The following is an 18,561-nucleotide window of genomic DNA, read 5'->3' as shown; positions in this document are numbered from 1 at the left end:
ACCTACATTTGTACCCACCAATTTTCCTTTCTTCTTGCTGTTACAAATATCATGTCCTCTTGCAGTCTAAGCCACTTGTGCTTTGAGGATCTCAGCTTTCTCAGATTATGGTATTATTTCCCCTCACCTCTGTGTCTTTGCCATTTCCTTTCCATTGACCCACATCAGAAGTTACAAAACTAACCACCAGGCTCATCTGCTTCTCTACAATAATAAACTCATATTTTCAATAAACGTTTTTCACTTTCTTGACAGAGACGGTTCTTTCCTACTAGGTACAAGATCTTTGCATCTCCCCATGTTACTCAAGATTCCACATCATTCGGTGTTCAGAGACTAATCTTTCTTCATAACAAAGCCCCAACTCCCAACATCTGTCATGAAATTACTTTTTCTTGTACAGTAGAAAAGCCTTGGCTAGTGTTAAGGTCTGGATCTTAAACGTCCCCCAAAAGCTCATGTGTTAAAGATTTCTTCCCCAGCTGCTGGGGCTGCTGGATTATGATGGAAATTTTAGAGCAGGACCCAGCTGGAGGAAGTAGGCTGTTGGGCCTGTGGCTTTAACTACTGGGACCCAGCCCTCTCCTCTCTCTGCTTCCTGGCGAGGTGACCTTCAGCCATAACACAACCAATGGGCCATTCACAATGGACTGAACCTTCTAGAAGAAATCATAAGCAAAAAAATATCTTTCCTTTTTCTTTCTTTCTTTCTGTTTTAAAGGCAGAGTCTCACCCTGAGGTTTGGGCTGGCCTTGAAACTCACTATGTGTCCCTGGCTGGCCTTGAACTCACAGCAATCCTCCTGCCTCAGACCCACAAGTGCTGAGATTATTATAGCTCTTTGCCACCACACCAGCCCTAAACCTTTCCTTCTTTTAAACTGTTTATCTCAGGTGCTTTGCCACAGCAACAGAAAGCTGACTAAACTGCATGGCAACTGGGAGGTCTTGGATTTAATCCCCAGCACTGCAAGAGAAAAAAAGGATTATTTCCTACTCAAATTCATGAAACTCCAAACTCTGTCTGCTCCATGTCACCCCAGTCAGGGGCCTAGCCTTGCAGAGGAGCTTTGCCACTTGGAATCATGCTGGCCAGAGCGACGGTGGGAAGGAGACAGGCTGAGAAAAAGGAAAACTCTGCTCTGTCGCTTAAATGTTTCCCTCTGAAAATACACATCACTTCCCTGCCACGGGCCCAGAGCAAAGCCGTTCACCTGGGCTACCTACCTTCAAGGGGCTGGAGGAGCAGAAGCCTCGGCAGAAGGAGGGAACAGCAAACAATGCCAGGTGGAACGCACGGCATCACCTTGGCACGCTGACATTAGGATGAAAAGGCTGCTCTGTTCTCCTGTCAATCTTTATTAATACGTTTTCTGACAAATTATCTATCTATACAGTTTGCAAAACATCCAATGCTTGCAAAGCTCAGGGTGGTGGTGCAAGCATGTAACCTCAGCATTTAGTAGCCCGAGGCAGGAGGACTGCTGGGGATCTGAGGCCTGCCTGGGCTACACAGTGAGTTCAAGCCAGTCAGAACTACAGGGTAAGACACTATCACCAAAAAAAAAAAAAAAATTGTACGAAACAAAGTGCTTGCAAAAAATTTCAGAGCTATACCCAGAAATTTTGCCTACTATAATGTAATACATGTTTAGGAAAAAAAAAACTATTCTCTGCCCCTGCTACTGTGGATCATGACTTCTACCTCAAGGGAGATAAAGGTGTCAAATCCTCCCTGTATTTTGTAAAGAAGCATATACAGAAATCAAAATGTTTGTTACCAAGGGAGATCATGCTAGACTAGGGCTTTCTAGAGAGTCTGAACTTGCAACGTAATTTTTAAAGATTAAAACAAGAACTAAGAAATCTGTTACATACAGGCAATGAATGAAAAAGACATGAAAAAAATAATTGGAATAAATCAAACTGCTCAGACTTTTTTAAATATACTTTTGACTTTTGAATATAAGTTTTCAAAATAATAAAATCAACTGGGTTCAGTGGCACATGCCTATAACCCCATTACTTAGAGGCTGAGGCAGGAGGATCACCATGAGTTTGAACCCAGCCTAGGCTACAAGTGAGATCTTTCTCAAAATAATAATTAAATCAGCCAGTGTAGTAGCACACACCTGTGATTCCAGCTTCTCAGGGAACTGAACCAAGATGATCACAAGTTCAACCACAGCCGGGCAACTTGGTGAGTTTGTGAGACCCTTTCTCAAAAACAGGGTTGGGAATATAGATCAACACAAGAAAGGGCTGGGGATTTAGCTCAGCAGCACAAGCACCTGCCTGGCAAGTGTGAGGTTGTGAGATCAAGCCCCAGTACCAGAAATAAATACATTAAATTGAATAAAAATTCCTTAAGTAGCCATATAGATTCCCTCCCCACTTCACCCCCTCAGTTGGGGACAGAACTCAAGCCCTTGAATAGGTGAGTGCCCTACCACTGAGATACATCCCTACTCCTATTTTTTTGTTTTGTTTTGCTTTGCTTTTTGAGACAGGGTCTCATTATGTAGTTCAGGCTGGCCTTGAACTCACCATGTAGCCTTAGGCTGGCCTCAAATTCATGGCAATCCTCCTGCCTCAGCTGGATTTTACAAGGAGGTGCCACTACAACCAGCATCTCAATATTTTTAAAATAGGATTGAAAATCAAAACTCCATGAAATACTTAAGGATTAATTAAAATAAATATATTTACTATGTACATCTTCCAAAAATATAGTAGGAGAAATTTCAAAAGTCTAAATAAATGCAGGGGTATGTTTTATGCATAGATTAGAAGCCAACATTAACTGACAGTTTTCTCCAAATTGATTTAAAGACAACTCCAATCAAAATCTCAGTATCTATGTGTATAAAACGACAAACTGATTCTAAAACATATAAGGAAACAAAAGAATAAGAAAAATCAAAAACAATCTTGCAAAGCCTAAAGAGTTGGAGAATTTAAATCATCAGGTTTCAGGCTTAAAGTTACTGTAATCAACACAATGGAGCACTGCAATCAATATATGCATGCAGACTAATGGAACGCATTGGACAATTGGGGAACAGAGACACAAAAAGCCAGGGATGCCAGTGCATACCTGTAACCCCAGCTATTAGGGAGGCTGAGGCAGGAGGAGGGCCACTTAGAGCTGAGCCCAGGCAAGTTAGTGAGACCTTGTCTCAAAATAGAAAGGGCTGAGGATGTAGCTCAGTGGTAGAGCACTTGTCTAGGATGTGCAAGGCCCTGTGTTCAATCTTCAGCATTGCCCCCCACAAAAAGACCCACTTTTATACAGTAAACATGTTGTTTAAAAAAGGATTATGGGGAAAGGGTAGTCTTCTCAACAAATGGTGATAGAACTAGATGAACAGAACAAACTCCAAAACTTATCTTATACCATACCTAAATGTACAATCTAAAACTTCGTAAGACAACATAGAATGGAGTTATATGACACAAAGGCCAAATTTTTTTAAATAGTACACAAAAAATACAAACCATTACATAAAGGCTAGTAAATTAGACTTCAAGTGAATCAAAGATTTCTGTTCAAGATATGGTAAAGAAAATGAGAAGGTAAAATATAACATGTATTTTGAAACAGAATATACCGTAAGCTCTTACAGTTTTTAAACAGTGAATTTTAAAATGAACGACATCTTCCATAAGCCATGCTAATGACCAATAAACACACAAAAAGATGCTCACTATCACTAGTCACTGGGGAAATACAAAAGAAAGTCCGAATACAGTAACAGGACACATCTGTTAGGGGGGTTAAAATTAAAATTCGGACAACACTCAGTGTTGAGAAAGAAAGGACAACAGGACACTTGCATACTGATGGTGGAGATGGTGCAGGCACTTTAGAGAACAGTTTAACAGTTTCTTATGAAATCAGACACATGCACACTCACTGTATCACAAAGCTAGGCATTTCTCCTAGAGCAATGACTACATGTCCCCACAAAGAGTCACACTCAAATGTTCCCAGCAACCTGATTTGTAACAGCTGGGAACAATCCAAATGTCCACTACACGAAGTGTGGTTTGCACATGCAGATAGAGGCATACAATAACTCAAAAGGGAGGAACTGCTGATAAACACAATGCAGATGAACACTGAAACACACTGCACAGCTTTGCGCAGGGGCACTGTCATAGCCAATGAGGGTTATCCAAGGCACAGTTATTGCTAATTGAAACTCATTGAACAAAAGAAGCCTAAGGCAAAAGGTACACTCACAACTCATATCACATAAAGTCTAGATACGAGCTTCCTTTTACTCTGTGGTGACAGGCATTGAGTGGACGTGTGGAGCTGCAGAAAGGGATAGGCTGGAGTGTGACATAGAAAACACTTTATATGACAGAAATGTCTTCACCAGTCCGAGAGCCTGGTGTCCAGACTCTTCTTCCTTAAAAAGAAGCTAAGACTCCTCCGAAAAATGGTCAAGAACAAAATGAGCAGGGCAAGTATAATGTAAGACTAGAATAACGTGTGTCCAAGGAAGTGTTCAGAAAACACATGGGCACGTGTGGAAAAGCAAAGGGCGAGCTGGGGTACGCTCAGGGGCAGCATGCTTCCCTGGCACGCACGAGGCCCCGGGACTTGTGAGGAAAAGAGTAGAGGGAGGGGAGAGAGCACTGCTGAAATGCCAGAAACCAAGCTAGCATTTTATACCACCGAAGAAACGGCTGATTCAAGCTGAACTGTCAAGAGATGCTAGAAGACTCATGGAAACAAAGGTACAGGGAAATGCTGGCAGATAATAGCTTACCAAAGGGTCACATTTAACACCAACAATAATTATTTGTTGAAAATAAGAACCAAGAGCTGGGCGTGGTGGTGCACACCTGTAATCCCAGCACTCTGGAGGCCAAGGCAGGAAGGCAGCCTGGGCTATAAGTGAGCTCGAGGCCAGCCTGAACTTCATAGTGAGAGCCTGTCTCAAAAAGACAAAATAAATAAAAGAAAGAAAGAAAGAGAGAGAGAGACAGAGCGAGAGAGAAAGCCAGCCAGCTGTAGCGGTATAGGTCTGTAATCCCAGTACTCTGGGATGCTAAGGCAGGATACTCACAAATCTGAGCACAACCTGGGTAACTTAGTAGCTTAGCAAATCCCTGTCTCAAAATAAAAATTTTAAAAAAGCACTAGGCATGCAGCTCAGTGCAAATGCCCTAGGTTTAATCCCCAGTGTCACAACTAGTCAATCAATCAATAAAATTAAAATGGGAAAGGGCTGAGCACATAGCCCACTGAGTACCTAGGAGAGAAGGGAAGGAGAGGGGGAGGGAAGGTGCAAGACAGCGCTGCCTGAAGGAGAGGAAGAGGAAAGGGGTGAGGGAGAGGAAGCGGGGAGCCAGGCAATACTGAAACTGAAGTCAAAACCACACTCCGGTACTTTATGTAGGGGTCCACCTACACACAACGGCACGTGAGGAACGGCAAATGCTTTTTTCTAGTCATTTTTTTTCTCTTTTTAAAATTCTTTGGGGGGGGGGGCAATTACTTCTTAAAAGATTATTTGTAGAAAGTTTTTTTATACACCTAAGAACAATTTAGTGAAAATCTACTAAAATATAAACATTATAAAAAATAGAAAGACAATAGAAAAATAGACAAACGTAAGATGGCACACAAAAGTCTGTTAAACCAACTGAAAAGTGTGATTTTTTAATTTGATGATGATAGCTCTGTGTCCCTAAAGAATAGTTAATGAATTCATTAAACTGATAACAGAAATGAGTAACACTCAAAAGCACTGTGGAAACCAGTACAGAATAGGAACTACTCTCCTCCTAAGTTTATGACAACGAGTCAGGTGCTTCTCCAGGGCTGTCCGAAACACTCCATTGCCTTTTCTTGTTGTAGTCTTCCAGGTCAGTATCTTTCACGTCCGTATCCCTCACTCTGAGCGGACTGGAACACACCCAAATGCTCACTTGCTTAGATGGTTAATAAGCATCTAAAACTTTACCTGCTCATTTTCTCCACCAGAGCTCATTCTGGCGAAGTCTTCTCCAAACTAGAAACGCGTGCCCTTGCACTCAGATGGTCTCATTACTTCAGTCACTCTCAGCTGCCCCAGCCAGACACACACTGGTCACCTCCCACGCATGGACTATTCCTTACCTTCTTTGCCTCCGTTCAAGCCATATGCTGTCCCCCTAACTACTGTACAAAACCCTCAAGAGCCTTCCCTGTCTCCAGACGTGTGAATTCTACTTCCCACAAAATCACCAATATATAATCCCTTCTAAAACGAATCGTTCATTTGCAGGAAAATGGATAGACACGATGGGAAGCAAAATAAGCCAGAAATAGAAAGGCAAGAATCACGTGTTTACTCTCAGATACAGAAATCTGAAGGAAAAAAAAATGTCCGGAAAAAGGGACTATCAGAGACTGAGCAAGGGGTCAGGAGAGAGAAAAAGAAGGGAAAGAGAAAAAGGATAGCTATAATGGTCAATACATGATCCACACAGATATGAAAATGTCAGTAAAACTCATTAAATACGATTGTTACAAGAAAATATAAAATAAACCCCACCACTTCACTCACCTGCTCGCAGTTCTGCAGGGACTCTGATCATGCTTAGAAGAAAATGCACCATGTCAGCCGGAAGCTAAGGCCACATGCCAACCCTGGCCTGCTGCCACTGCTTCCAAGTTTTACTAGAACGCAGCTATGTCCATGCAGCAGGTGGGTAGCTTTCCTACTGCCATGAGATGTGGAAGCGACACAGCCCCCGAACGTCGCCTTTACAGAGCTTGCAGTGCCCTGGCCTTCCCCGCAGGCCCAGCCCCAGTGCCTTCACTCAGGCCTCCGATGACACCAATCTCGAGGACGGCCCTGACTGTGACTGACCTGGTGCCAGCCCTCACCAGAGCCCTGTTACCGCCTTCATGCATTTACCGGTTTACAGTCTTGTCCCTTGCACCCCCAAGAAGTTTGATGGCAATGGGGACCTGTCTCATTCACCGCCTTCTCCAGCAAACTGCACAATGTAGGAAGTAGTGAATGGACTTCCCTGATCTTCAGTGGTGATGGGCTATTTGTTCTCCACCAAAGCCATGCACGAACATTCCTCATACAATGCATAAGTGTTCTACTTAGAGCTTTCACTGTACTGTGGTTTCAGTGGAGACCTTATAACAAATGCACAATTCTGATTTCTTCTGGGCCTGCAACATGCCCAGAAGGATAACCCCAGGCCATATAGAGTGCCAGGCATGGAATGGAGGATGGGCAACTCTACTCTGTAGCTGCCAAGCTGCAGCACTGGCAGGTCAAGCAGGGGCATCAGTGTAACCGCTCCCTCTACAATGCTTTCAGTTTATCCAGACTTAACCAGGATGCAGGCATGTCTTTAGCCCAGGAGATCAGCACCTAACTGAGATAGATGTATGTTACTTCAGAGGGCAGGGGTTTGGGGGGGGGGGGTCTCCACAGGGTGGCAGTGTGTGACAAGACTTCTGGCCCAGCACATCTGTAGGCCAGGGCCACCACTGGGGAGTGTCTGGAAGGCAGGGCCCTGAGCCAGAGTGGGTCACCGGGGAGCCCAGGTCGGTGCACGGTGGCCTCCCCCAGGACCCGTCAGCCCTTTCTTTTTCCCCACTATTTTCAGGAGGGCTACCCTTGCCTGACTCACCACTGTATTTTTAGAGCACATAACCTGTTGGATGTCACAGGCTCACAGCTAGGGATACTTTGGCCTTAGGATGAGCCCTGCTCGTATCTGATACAAGTATTCAGATGACACCCCAAACCTGAGACTTTTGTGGATATTGGAGCAAGGTAAAATAGGGTTTTGAGGGATACTCATTTTGAACACAAGCGGAACATGAACTGGAAGGGGGGCGAGTACAGAATGTTACAGATGGAAGCTTATGTCCCCCAACTTCATGTTGGAAACCTAACCCATAACCTGAACACTGGGGAGGCTGTGCCACGTGGGGAAGCTGTTGTGCTTCTGAATGTGCACACACCCGTCCCAACTGTGACAGGACTAAGGCCAGTGGTCTGTGTCTACGAGAGGCCCCCTCACAGCCCCATGGCCAGGCACCAAGCTCACAGTTCAGCCTACCTAACTGGGAGAAATAAACCTCGGCTGTGTGTCATCACCTTGTCTATCACTTTGTTTTACCCTAAAATGTTACTTTCAATTTTCTTGGTTCCTTTTTGTTTTTGTTATTTTTAAGAGACAGTTTTATAAAGTAGTCCAAGTAAGCCCTGAACTCACTGCATAGCCCAGCATGGCCTCAAATTCATGATCCCCTGTCTCCAAAGTGCTGGGATCACAGGTGTGCACCAGCACACCTGGCAAATTTCTGTTTCTTTTGTCCCTGTGTTTTGAATACAGTAACATAGTGGGGGAGGGGAGCATCCTTAAATGACAAGAACGGAAAGACTGTGATTTTGCATGAGAATAATTAACCTGATGTAAGTCTGGAAATATCACTGACCCTTGTGTATGTTTGGTCCTCGTTTACACCTATGAAACTATAGCAACAGGTGGCAGCAGTTACCACTTACTTTTAAAGGTCTGACCTTCTAGTGTCTGGGCAGCCCCAGTCCTCCTCACCAAGTAAAATGAAAATTCAGGTCACAGAGCAATAACTTCTCCCCAGACTGGAGAGAAGTTAACACAGAGAGTCACCTGACCAAGGCAGAAAGCCAGGACAGAAACTTCCAACGGAACCAGGATCCAGACAGGAAAACCTTATCTGTACACAACAGACAAACTGCCGGAGGCTCATGTGAACCAGTCTAGGCTAAAAACTCAAAGCAGAGACACGCATGGTGGTGCGCTGCCTATTACCACCACCACTCAGGAAGCCGAGGCAGGAGATTACAGTGCATTTGAGACCAGCTTGACCTGCATTTCTCACGCATAGAAAGAAAAAAAAAAGACCTCCACTCTAAGCCATACTACTTTAAAAATGGGTATTAATGAAGCTTAAACTGCCTAAAATATCTTTAAGCTGGCTAACCACACCACAGAACATGAACTTTATTTTTATTGTCTTTTCTCAGTAAATGTTAAAATCAATCTGAAGACAGACAAGTTCAGATTTTTTCTTGTTCCCCAATACTTAGTTACTTTCAACTATAAACAGCTGAAAGAGACAAAAGAGAGAGACAGAGACAGAAAAGAAAAAGGAAAGAAACCTAAGCTGTTCATGGTGGCAATACATCTGTAATCCCAGCACTTGGGAGGCTGAGGCAAGATGACAGACATGAGGATGTGAGTTCAAGGCCAGCCGAAACTACACAGTGCAATCCTATCTGAGAAAACAAAATCCTAAAATAAGTCTGATCCTTCAGGTGATTTAGGGAGGGATATGCACGGAAAAAGAAGCTAACTAAGAGACTGACATTTACTATGCAAGCATTTTTTAAAAACCTGCGGCTTTATTTAAACACAAGAGGAGACAAGCGAGGAAAACTTGTGGCCCATTCTCCTGTAATACTGAAGGGTGTCTGTACTAAACTTGCACTGGGCTCAGCTATCAAGCATAATGCTGGGGGTAACTCAGCGCAGCACCTGCCCAGGTGTGCGAGCTCCTGGGTTTGAACCCCTCTACAGCCCTCCCCGTGCTCCAAACAGCAAACTCGTGTCTTAGCATCTATTCTTTTCCTCTAACTGCACAGCCTCCTGCCAGAAATGTATGATTCTTCCAAAAGTACCTTCCCAAATGCCAGCAGGCATGCAAATACAAATGAATTTTATGAAACAAATACACAGACCCATGACAATTTAATAAGCTGGTAAGATTTAGAGAAACCCTAACTTTTCTTCAGCAGAAGGCCAGAAAAAACACTGCAAAGGCAGAAGACTTGGTGGGGCCACTGCTCTTCAGAACCCTAACAAAAGACTCAAAAACTAAATACTGTGTGCATCCTATAACAGAGTTATTTCAGTATTATTCATATCATAATCAGCGCTTTTTAAAAAAAATGAACTTTGCCACTTGGAAGGCTGAGGCAGAACAATCATTGAGAGGTCAAGGCCAGGTAGGGCTACATAGTGAGTTTAAGGCCAGCATGGACCACAAATGAAGAACACGTGTCAGAATAAGTGGGGAGAAAAACAAACAGGACCTAGGATTTAGCTCAGTGGCAAAGCACCTGCCTGGCAAGCACAAAGTCCTAAATTCAATCTCTGGTACCAAAAAACAAAAACACCAACCAAAAAAACCCTCTGCTAAAACTAAGTATTTTTAATGAAATTAAATAAGCCAAATTAATTACAATGGAGATGTAAAACCTAACCAAATAATCTTTTTGTTGAGAACATTTACACAGATAGACACATGGCTTTGTTAGGGGTCACGTGAAAAGATAAGTGACAATTATCACACACTATGACTTAAACCAGATTACTTCAACCTTGTCCTTGTTTTATTCCTGAAATTCTCCATATCATCTTACCCTACACCAAGTACTCATCTCTCATCCTAATTCAACAAGTAGGTTAAGACACTGGATTACTTCACTTTCTACGGTGGCCGTGATGGGACCACACGAGGTCACAGCACAATGTGTCAGCAAGCAGCTTTAGAAAGTGTAAAGAACACTGACCTAGAAAAACATCTGAGTTACAATTCCTGCTCTAATCCGCTCACAATCCTTTCTAATTTTCAGATTAACAATATATTAAATAAAATAAATTTCAGATTTGTGCTATGCAAACCTGATATGAGAAATAAATCGGGCTAGAAATTTAAAACTTTGATGGTAAAAAAAAAAAAGACTACAAACTTCATTCTTATATCTTAAGAGGTTTAAAACCATTCAAAACTGACAAAATACGTAATTTTTAAAAACTCTATAAAGTGTTTTATTAAAGCTGTAGTGCTAGAATTTCAGAATGCCATATACCAGGTAACAATCTTTAACAAAAATACGAATGCAGGAAATTTTTCTAAAAACGTTTTATCCTTTTATGAAATATTTTTTAAGAAAACTTTTAAATTAGAAAACTCAAAATGTATTACTTTTCAAAAGATGTATGACTTATTTTTTTACAGAACCTTTTTTTATAATTATCTCCTTGTACGTTCACAATCTCAGTCTTAATAAATGTGTATCAGGTTTTACATGAAGAATTTACATGAACTAAAAATTTGTTTGGTGCAATGTTATAAGGCCATGACTAAACAGAAAGATCCTCTTTCCATGTACTACTTAAAATACTGCAATCCTATTTATCTATTTTTATATTTAAAAATCTAGGGCCGGGGACTTAACTCAGCGACTCAAGCACTTGCTTGGTAAGTGCGAGGTCATGAGTTCAATCCCAGGTACCAAAATAAAATTAAATTAAATTAAACTTTATTCTTTAAAAAAACAAAAACAAAACAAACGGAGACATAGCTCAGTGGCACAAGTGCCTGTCTGGCAAGCATAAGGTCTTAAGTTTGACTTCCGGTACAAAGAAAAAGAAAAAGCTGTTTAAAAAAAAAAAAAACCTACAATTTTGTTCACCACATATTTGGAAAAAAAAAAAAAGTAATAAACAACAGAATATGCTTTTAACAACTGTGGCAAATTCTGTATTTTTAAATGCATATTTATAATATTTTATTAATATGTGAAAGAGAAAAGAAACTTATAGCCAAGGGTGTACTGATAAGATTATCAATACTTCCAATGAATAATCTGAAATTATATCTCATTATTGTCCATCTTAGTTTCTTTCATCTGAAATTCAGAAGTAATGTGTGGCCACTTTAGGGAAAATTTATGTACTGAAAAGTTTATTAGAAAAATAAACAACTTTAAACTTTACAATATCTTCTACTTCAAAATGCTTTTAAATAAAGCAGATGTGCCTTAAGGTTCAAACATAATCTGATATACAAAATCTCATTTGCTTCTTATTTTGTTAAACAAAATACAAAAATACAAATGGTAAAATGATGAATTATTAACAAATCCAATGTAAACGTTTCCCAAAACCATTTGTTGCAGGTGCCTAATATGACAACATTTACTGTAAAGTATTATTAAACAACTTTCACTAAAACTGAATGTACTGCCTTATTACCCAAATCAACATTATTATATGAAAAGCCAAGATGGACGGTTTAAGTTTATTCTTCTAAAAGTTCTATCACCTGACAAGGGATCAGCCAACTTTTCTTAAAGACCAGAAAGTAAGTATGTCAGGCTTGTAGGCCCTAAGGTCCTGCTGCTCGCCTCGCCGGTGCAGGGGGAAGCAGTCAAGATACCGTGTACGAGCGGCTGTGTGTGTAGGCTGTAGGTGCCAGTGCTAGACTGCACGTGGATTCCGAGTGAGAGATCATTTCGGGCATATTACAAAAGTCATTTCTGGGAACAGAAAAAACAATACAGACAGGTAGCAAGAACCCTACAGATGAGTAGATATCAATAAATGAACAATATAGGTTAAAATTTCAGTTATTTTCCAGTCATACTTGAATGTTTGTGTGTGTACATATATATACACATACACATGTATACATACAAGTTACTAAATTAGCTCATTTTAATTCCATATTCTTTTTGGTGTGTTAATAGTATCAAACCAAAGTTAGATAAGCAGCAAAAAGGATGTGTGACTGAGTATTCTGAGGCTAATCAATAACCATGAATTTTGGCTTTGACATCTAAGCACTTCTACACAATGAAAACACTAATTTACTCACTGTGCCCCTAAAGAAAATGTTGGATGTGTATATTCAGGTGTCATTTTAAAATTTAATTGAACTGTTACAATTTGAAGCTAAATGTGATTTGCTTTGTTTTATTAGAAAAAATACTCAAGCAAAGTCTACAATCATCGGTCAATTAAGAATGACTTACAAGAACATGAAGCAATAAAATAAAATACAGGTACAAACTATATATCTGAAACACTTCTATTTGGCAATTTTATAACAAATCAAAATTTAAAAACAAAGGAGATTGCAGATTACTTTTCAGATACAGAGTAAAGCAATTGATGAAGTGCTTAAGCAAAGAAAAAATAGTAAGAAAGCACACTGCTTTTCTTTTAAAAAATAAAATCACATTTGCTACAGATCAATTGGATAATACCCTTATTAAACAACCATTCCAGAATGTCTTATAGTAGCAGTGCTTTTATTTGCACTTCGTTTAATTTTCTGACTCATTTCATGTATATACCTCTTTACCCCGCTGTTAATGAATAAAGTCTCCCATCATTTCTATTATGTTTTAAAGCAAATGAGAAATGATTTATGCATCATGGAATCTTTCCCACTTTGGAACCAAAGATTTAATTCTATACTTTTGTCTATTATTTATTTTAAAAATTTAGTGTAAAAACTGCTGGTTTTATATCACTGTAGTAAAGAGAAAACTCCTCAATCAGGAGTATTTTGTGCAGTTTGACTGCATATAACCACATACTTTACAATATGTCCTTCCAACAGTAAGGAAAAAACTTGACTTCACGGTCACTATCAGAAATGAGTGCCATAATTCTATTATGGGTACAGGTCCTCCCTCAAAGACTTTCTGGAAGGATGTTCAACATGTTTTGTTCTTATAGATATTAACAGTAGTACATAGTCCCTTAGGTCTGCAAAAGACATTTATTGTTAAAGAAGGTGCTTTATTAACAATTCCTCTGGCAGCACTAGTGAATTACAATATCCTTCAATATTATTTCTACCATAATATATACATTTAACTTTCATGCCTCTAGAAAAACATCTACAGTACATTTCATAATATAAAAATATATTACAAATCTGCTGGATTATTTACAAGCAATGTTCTATTAACTCTATGGAACATTTGTTTGATACAATACTAACAAGTTACACATATTTCCATTTCTGTAAGTTAAAAAAAATTCCATATGGCTTCTTGCTTACCAAGCAAGAAAGTGATTTTTATTCTCCTTTTCAAAACCAACTTTGGTGCATAAAAGATTCAGTTTGAAGATACTTTAAAAAAAATACAATTTTTCTTACATTATGAAAAAAGAATTCAAAAACCAAATGCTTTCCTCAGAAAAAAATTAGAGTCATATAGCTTAAATTAAATACAAAGATTATTCCAATTTGAAAGAGGTTTTTCAAAAACCGTTTACAAATTGAGTTATCCAGGTAAATACCAACATACTGCACTCCATGAGAAAGCCCTAGTCCTGAAAGGGAGCCACCAGACACTGCAACGCTCTTTAACAGAGACTTTCAGCCCTAATTTGATAGACGAATTTTAGTTGATTGCAAATGCCGTTCACTGTTTGCTTAAATACAAATTGAACACTTTTCTTATCAGAGTTCTGCAAAAGAACACAAATGGCAACCAATCACATCTACTTATCATGGCTGAAAAGTTAATTACTCTTGAGAATTTTCACTAAATATTGCCTAAAATGACTTCAAATCGATAGACACTGTTGAGACAAATATCCTCACAGTGCTTTTGGTATTTGTAAGGACACATGTTGTGATTGTTTTGTTTTTTCCAATTAAACTACTGTCATCACTAAAGGGAAGAAAAAAAGCAGCTTAAAGCAGCACGCATGCAAAGCCTTCGAGACGCTGTCCCTAAGTTGCCACAGAGTGTCTGCTCGGGCTCCCACAGTACTGTTCCGTGACAGTGTGGAGCACAGTGTTGTATTAATAACACTCCACGCAGAGCTACGCCATTCACAGAATGTTTCCACTACGCATAAATATTACTCTAAATACTGGACAGAAAACAGAAAGAGGAAGGGGTTGATTCTAATGTGCAACTTTTCCTAAACCCATTGTCAGTGACTAAGACTGCAGGTGTCCCCGCTTGTTTGCTTTTATGTATTTATTTATTTTTTACCTCTTCAACCTCTTCTGCGGCATTGTTCTAGAAAAAGAGAAAAAGGAATTTTCTTTTATTCAACTGAATCAAAACACAATGAGCAGTTCAAAAGAGACATTACTAATATAAAGATACAGGCAAAATGATGACTACAGTTCATCATTAAAAGTCATTTCCACATGGTGGTGCCTGCCTGCAGTCCCAGCTATTTGGGAGGCTGAAACAGGGTGATCACTTGAGCCCAGGAATTCAAAGCTACCTGGGCAATACAGCAAAACCCTGTCACAAAAAAAAACCTTAAAAGGCAAAAGTTATTCCCTCCATATCTGCATATAATGATGATAATTAAGTTAGGTAACAAGAGCTTTTCACTGAATCTTCCATGCAGCCTGCTGATGTGTTCCTAAGAAAGAATTTCACATCTAACACAGTCTAACCAACTACTACTTCAAAACTGATGTTCAAACCCCAAATAAATGCCTTTTAGTCTCACTTTGAAGTTAAACATATTTTTGGAAAGTCTACTATAGTTTTATTCACACATATGTAAGTGTGAATTTATTTCTCTTAAAACACAAGTTAGAAGCCTTTCCCCCATTTACTTAATTTCACAGGTTTCCTAGTCCCTATCCAGAAAATCCAGGCAACAATGCTGTACCGCGGCAAATGAAGGGGTTTCTGTAACTACACTATTCTACTTTTCAGCTTGGTCTTTCAAAATAGTAGAAGCAGAAAGCTTCAGAATTCAAATCAAATGAGGGGTGGGAGGGCACGGTTAAGAAAAGCACCTAATATCTCAAGAGTGTCCTCATTTCCCAAGAAGGAAGTCAGTAACTGCTGGATCAAATACTTTGAGAACATCGGTATCATTCCAACATACTTCTGAACATCAGTTCTAAGCCCAAAGAGGACTTTGTTAAACCACCTGCACTAAAACATCCAAACTGCTTTTTACAGAATACAAGAGCAATATAAACAAGCCATTCCAGGGAGACAGGACAGGACGGGAGGGAGGGCGAGGCTCCTCTTTAACCTCATGCCTGCCCCTCCTCCCCAAAAGCAGCCTGTGCTTCTGAAAGCAAATGAACCTTTTACAGGGCTGGTTTAACCTTTCCCCTCAAAATGAAGCAAATTCTAATATCTTGATAAACAGGGGGACACTGTGACTTTTCCATATTCTTGGCAGTGAATCTCCCTCAGTGCTTTCCTTGATAATCTATCTCACCTTTACCAATAAATGCCTAAGGAAATTTCGACAGTAAGAAAATTAGTCTTGCTGTTTCTACAAAACAAGGCCCATTCTGTTAGAAATTCATTCTGAAGCTGGTTGAGATGGCACACAGCTGTACTCGCAGCTTGATTACTAAAAAAATCAGCTAGCTTTATCAAAGTTAAAATATCCCTCAATTATTTTGGTGTGATAGGAAGCTGAGGCAGGAGGATTGCTGGCTGAAGTAGACAGCAAGACCCTAGATAAAAAACAAAAACCTTAATTATCTGTCATCTTATTCTCACTTCAACCTATCCCTATGTAAAACATACTAAAATAATATTTTTTGTATTTAAAGCTGTTTCACTAGCCTTTAGAAACTGTTTTATGCATTTTCAGCCTTTTTAAATCATACTTGGACAGAAGAGGTATGGAGTTGAGCGTGCACTGTCACGCAACCTCGTGCAGATGACGCCGGGTGACCTCGGGTCTGCGATCCCATCAGGTAAGGGGTGGGGCGGACTGGCACTGGGGAACTCGGCAGGCTCAGAAGGCTGCTCACCTCTCAGGACACACAAAACTGTATTTATTTAACTTTCTTTGGGAAAGTCTTAGAAGGATATAGATTTTTTTAAAGGCCACCAGTTAATGGTATTTAGGACATGTGTGATAAATTTCCAGGTCCTCAAAGCTGATAAAACACAAAGAACTGCATATTTAAACTAAGTCACTTATTTTCAGCTAAATCTGGCATTGGCCAGGCATGTGAGCTTTACCAAAATGATTTTATTGTTTATAGCTCTGTGACATGATTTCCACATAATAAACTCATGAGTCTGCACAGTGCTAATACTTGGCAGAGGCTACCATCTCACATTCAAATTCAAAATGCTCTGAAATCTAAAGTTTTTGAACAATTACAGATTTTCATACTGATGATGTTCCACTGGGTAATGTCTGTGCAAATGTTCCAAATTTTTTTAAAAACCTGAAACATTTCTGGTCCCAAGTACTTTACATAAAGGACATTCAAACTGTACTCAAAAATAAATAAATCCTAACTTAATTGAAATTTAGAGACTAGAGATTAAAATTCAAAAAGTAAAGGATAAAGTCACGAAATAAATTACCTGTATATGTTTGGGTCCAAAAGCAAGGCAGTATCTTTGGGCAGCTTTGATAAATGAACTACTTTAGTTTTTAGTTGATGTCGTTCACTCTCATTCACCCACACATCTGGCAGACTGTGAATTTGAAAAAGGGGTGGGGGCAACGAGAAACACACTCATTTTAGATTTCTCCTTCGTCCTCCTTCCCACGCCCCAGGCTGCTACGGAGGCTGCTGAGGCCTGCTGCTAACACTGGTACGTTTCTCAGAGACCAGGGAAGCTCGGGCATAAACTCAGCAACACCACACAGACCTTCGCACAAGAAAAGGCAGTGGCATGTGGTGGAGAGGAACTATAATCTCAGCATTCTGGGAGGCTGAGGCAGGAAGTTTGAGCCCAGCCTGGGCACTCTGGCAATTTAGCAAGACCTTGTCTCAAAATTAAAAAAAAAAATTTTTTTTTAAAAGTATGATTAAGTTTAAATTACTCAAATTCCAAAATACTACACACTTAGTTTTGACATTTTTAAAAGAATTTAATGCTTATAACTTTAAAGAAATCTTAAATATCAGTATGAAGCAAATGAAAATTCATCAGAGGAAAAACAAAAAAGGCAAAAACAAAACAAAACAAAACCAAGAGTAGTTTTGCCAGGCATGATGGTACATGCTTATAATGCCAGCACTAGGGAGACTGAGGCAGGAAGATCATCACAAGTTGGAGACCACCCTGGGCTACATAGTGAGTTAAGGCCAGGTTGAACTTGCACAGGGAAACTATCTCAAAAAACAAAAACTAAAGAACAGGTTTTTTAATTACTTTTTTTGTTTTTCGGTACTAGGGATCAAACTCATGACCTCACGATTGCCAGGCAGGTGCTTGTGCTGCTGAGCTAAATCCCCACGCTAAAAAAATTGATTTACTTGTTGTAATAACAGAACTTAAAATGTTGACAGAGGATGACAAGAGGCAATACTGAGAGTTAGGGGCATGGCTTAGAGCGTGTGCTTTGTACCTGCAAGATACTGGGTTCAATGCCCAGCACTCCAAAAATAGAAGCCAATACTGATAAAAAGCCAGAGAGATAAATTCACAATGGAGTAGATAGGCCTACAAACTGGCAGCAATGTTAGGGAGGCAGCACTTAAGAAGGCAGATAAATAAAGCATGTCCACAAAACCAGTCTAACTGACGGAGTGGTGCTCTAACCTGTAGGCACACAAGTGTGCAGAGCATGATAACGCCGGGGGAGAGCTGCGGGAAATGTGTCTGTATAACCAAGTTCTTATGTTATAGACTTCCTCAGTAGAATAATGTGTTGTTAATTCCCAAATTCATTCAAGAACTTAATAATCAACATCACACTTGGTAACAGCTTAGAAATGAGTTGGGAAAACAGTATGGGGTAGGGGTACACAAGTGTTAGCCATATATTG

General features: G+C 39.9%; 1 protein-coding gene and 1 pseudogene across 1 annotated transcript in view; one reads left to right on the top strand and one right to left on the bottom strand.

Annotated features, from left to right (window-relative positions):
• Positions 1-4,137: 4,137 nt before the first annotated feature.
• On the top strand, positions 4,138-4,220 carry LOC134473640 (U4 spliceosomal RNA; annotated as a pseudogene).
• A 7,518-nt stretch (positions 4,221-11,738) lies between these two features.
• Aebp2 (AE binding protein 2) overlaps positions 11,739-18,561 on the bottom strand; it is a 68,691-nt gene continuing 61,868 nt past the window's right edge. The window contains exons 7-9 of the mRNA XM_005008408.4: positions 17,147-17,260; positions 14,825-14,851; positions 11,739-14,288 (exon numbers count right to left, since the gene is read on the bottom strand). Coding sequence (XP_005008465.2) covers positions 14,243-14,288; positions 14,825-14,851; positions 17,147-17,260 — 187 coding nt within the window. The 3' untranslated portion in view covers positions 11,739-14,242. The remainder of the gene's footprint in view (positions 14,289-14,824; positions 14,852-17,146; positions 17,261-18,561) is intronic.

This window comes from Cavia porcellus, unplaced genomic scaffold, assembly GCF_034190915.1.
Source record: "Cavia porcellus strain 051 isolate PalLab524CR breed Dunkin Hartley unplaced genomic scaffold, mCavPor4.1 scaffold_27, whole genome shotgun sequence".
In the NCBI taxonomy this organism is placed as follows: domain Eukaryota; kingdom Metazoa; phylum Chordata; class Mammalia; order Rodentia; family Caviidae; genus Cavia; species Cavia porcellus.
The sequence above is the reverse complement of the archived record's forward strand: the minus strand, read 5'-3'. Positions and strand labels throughout refer to the sequence as shown.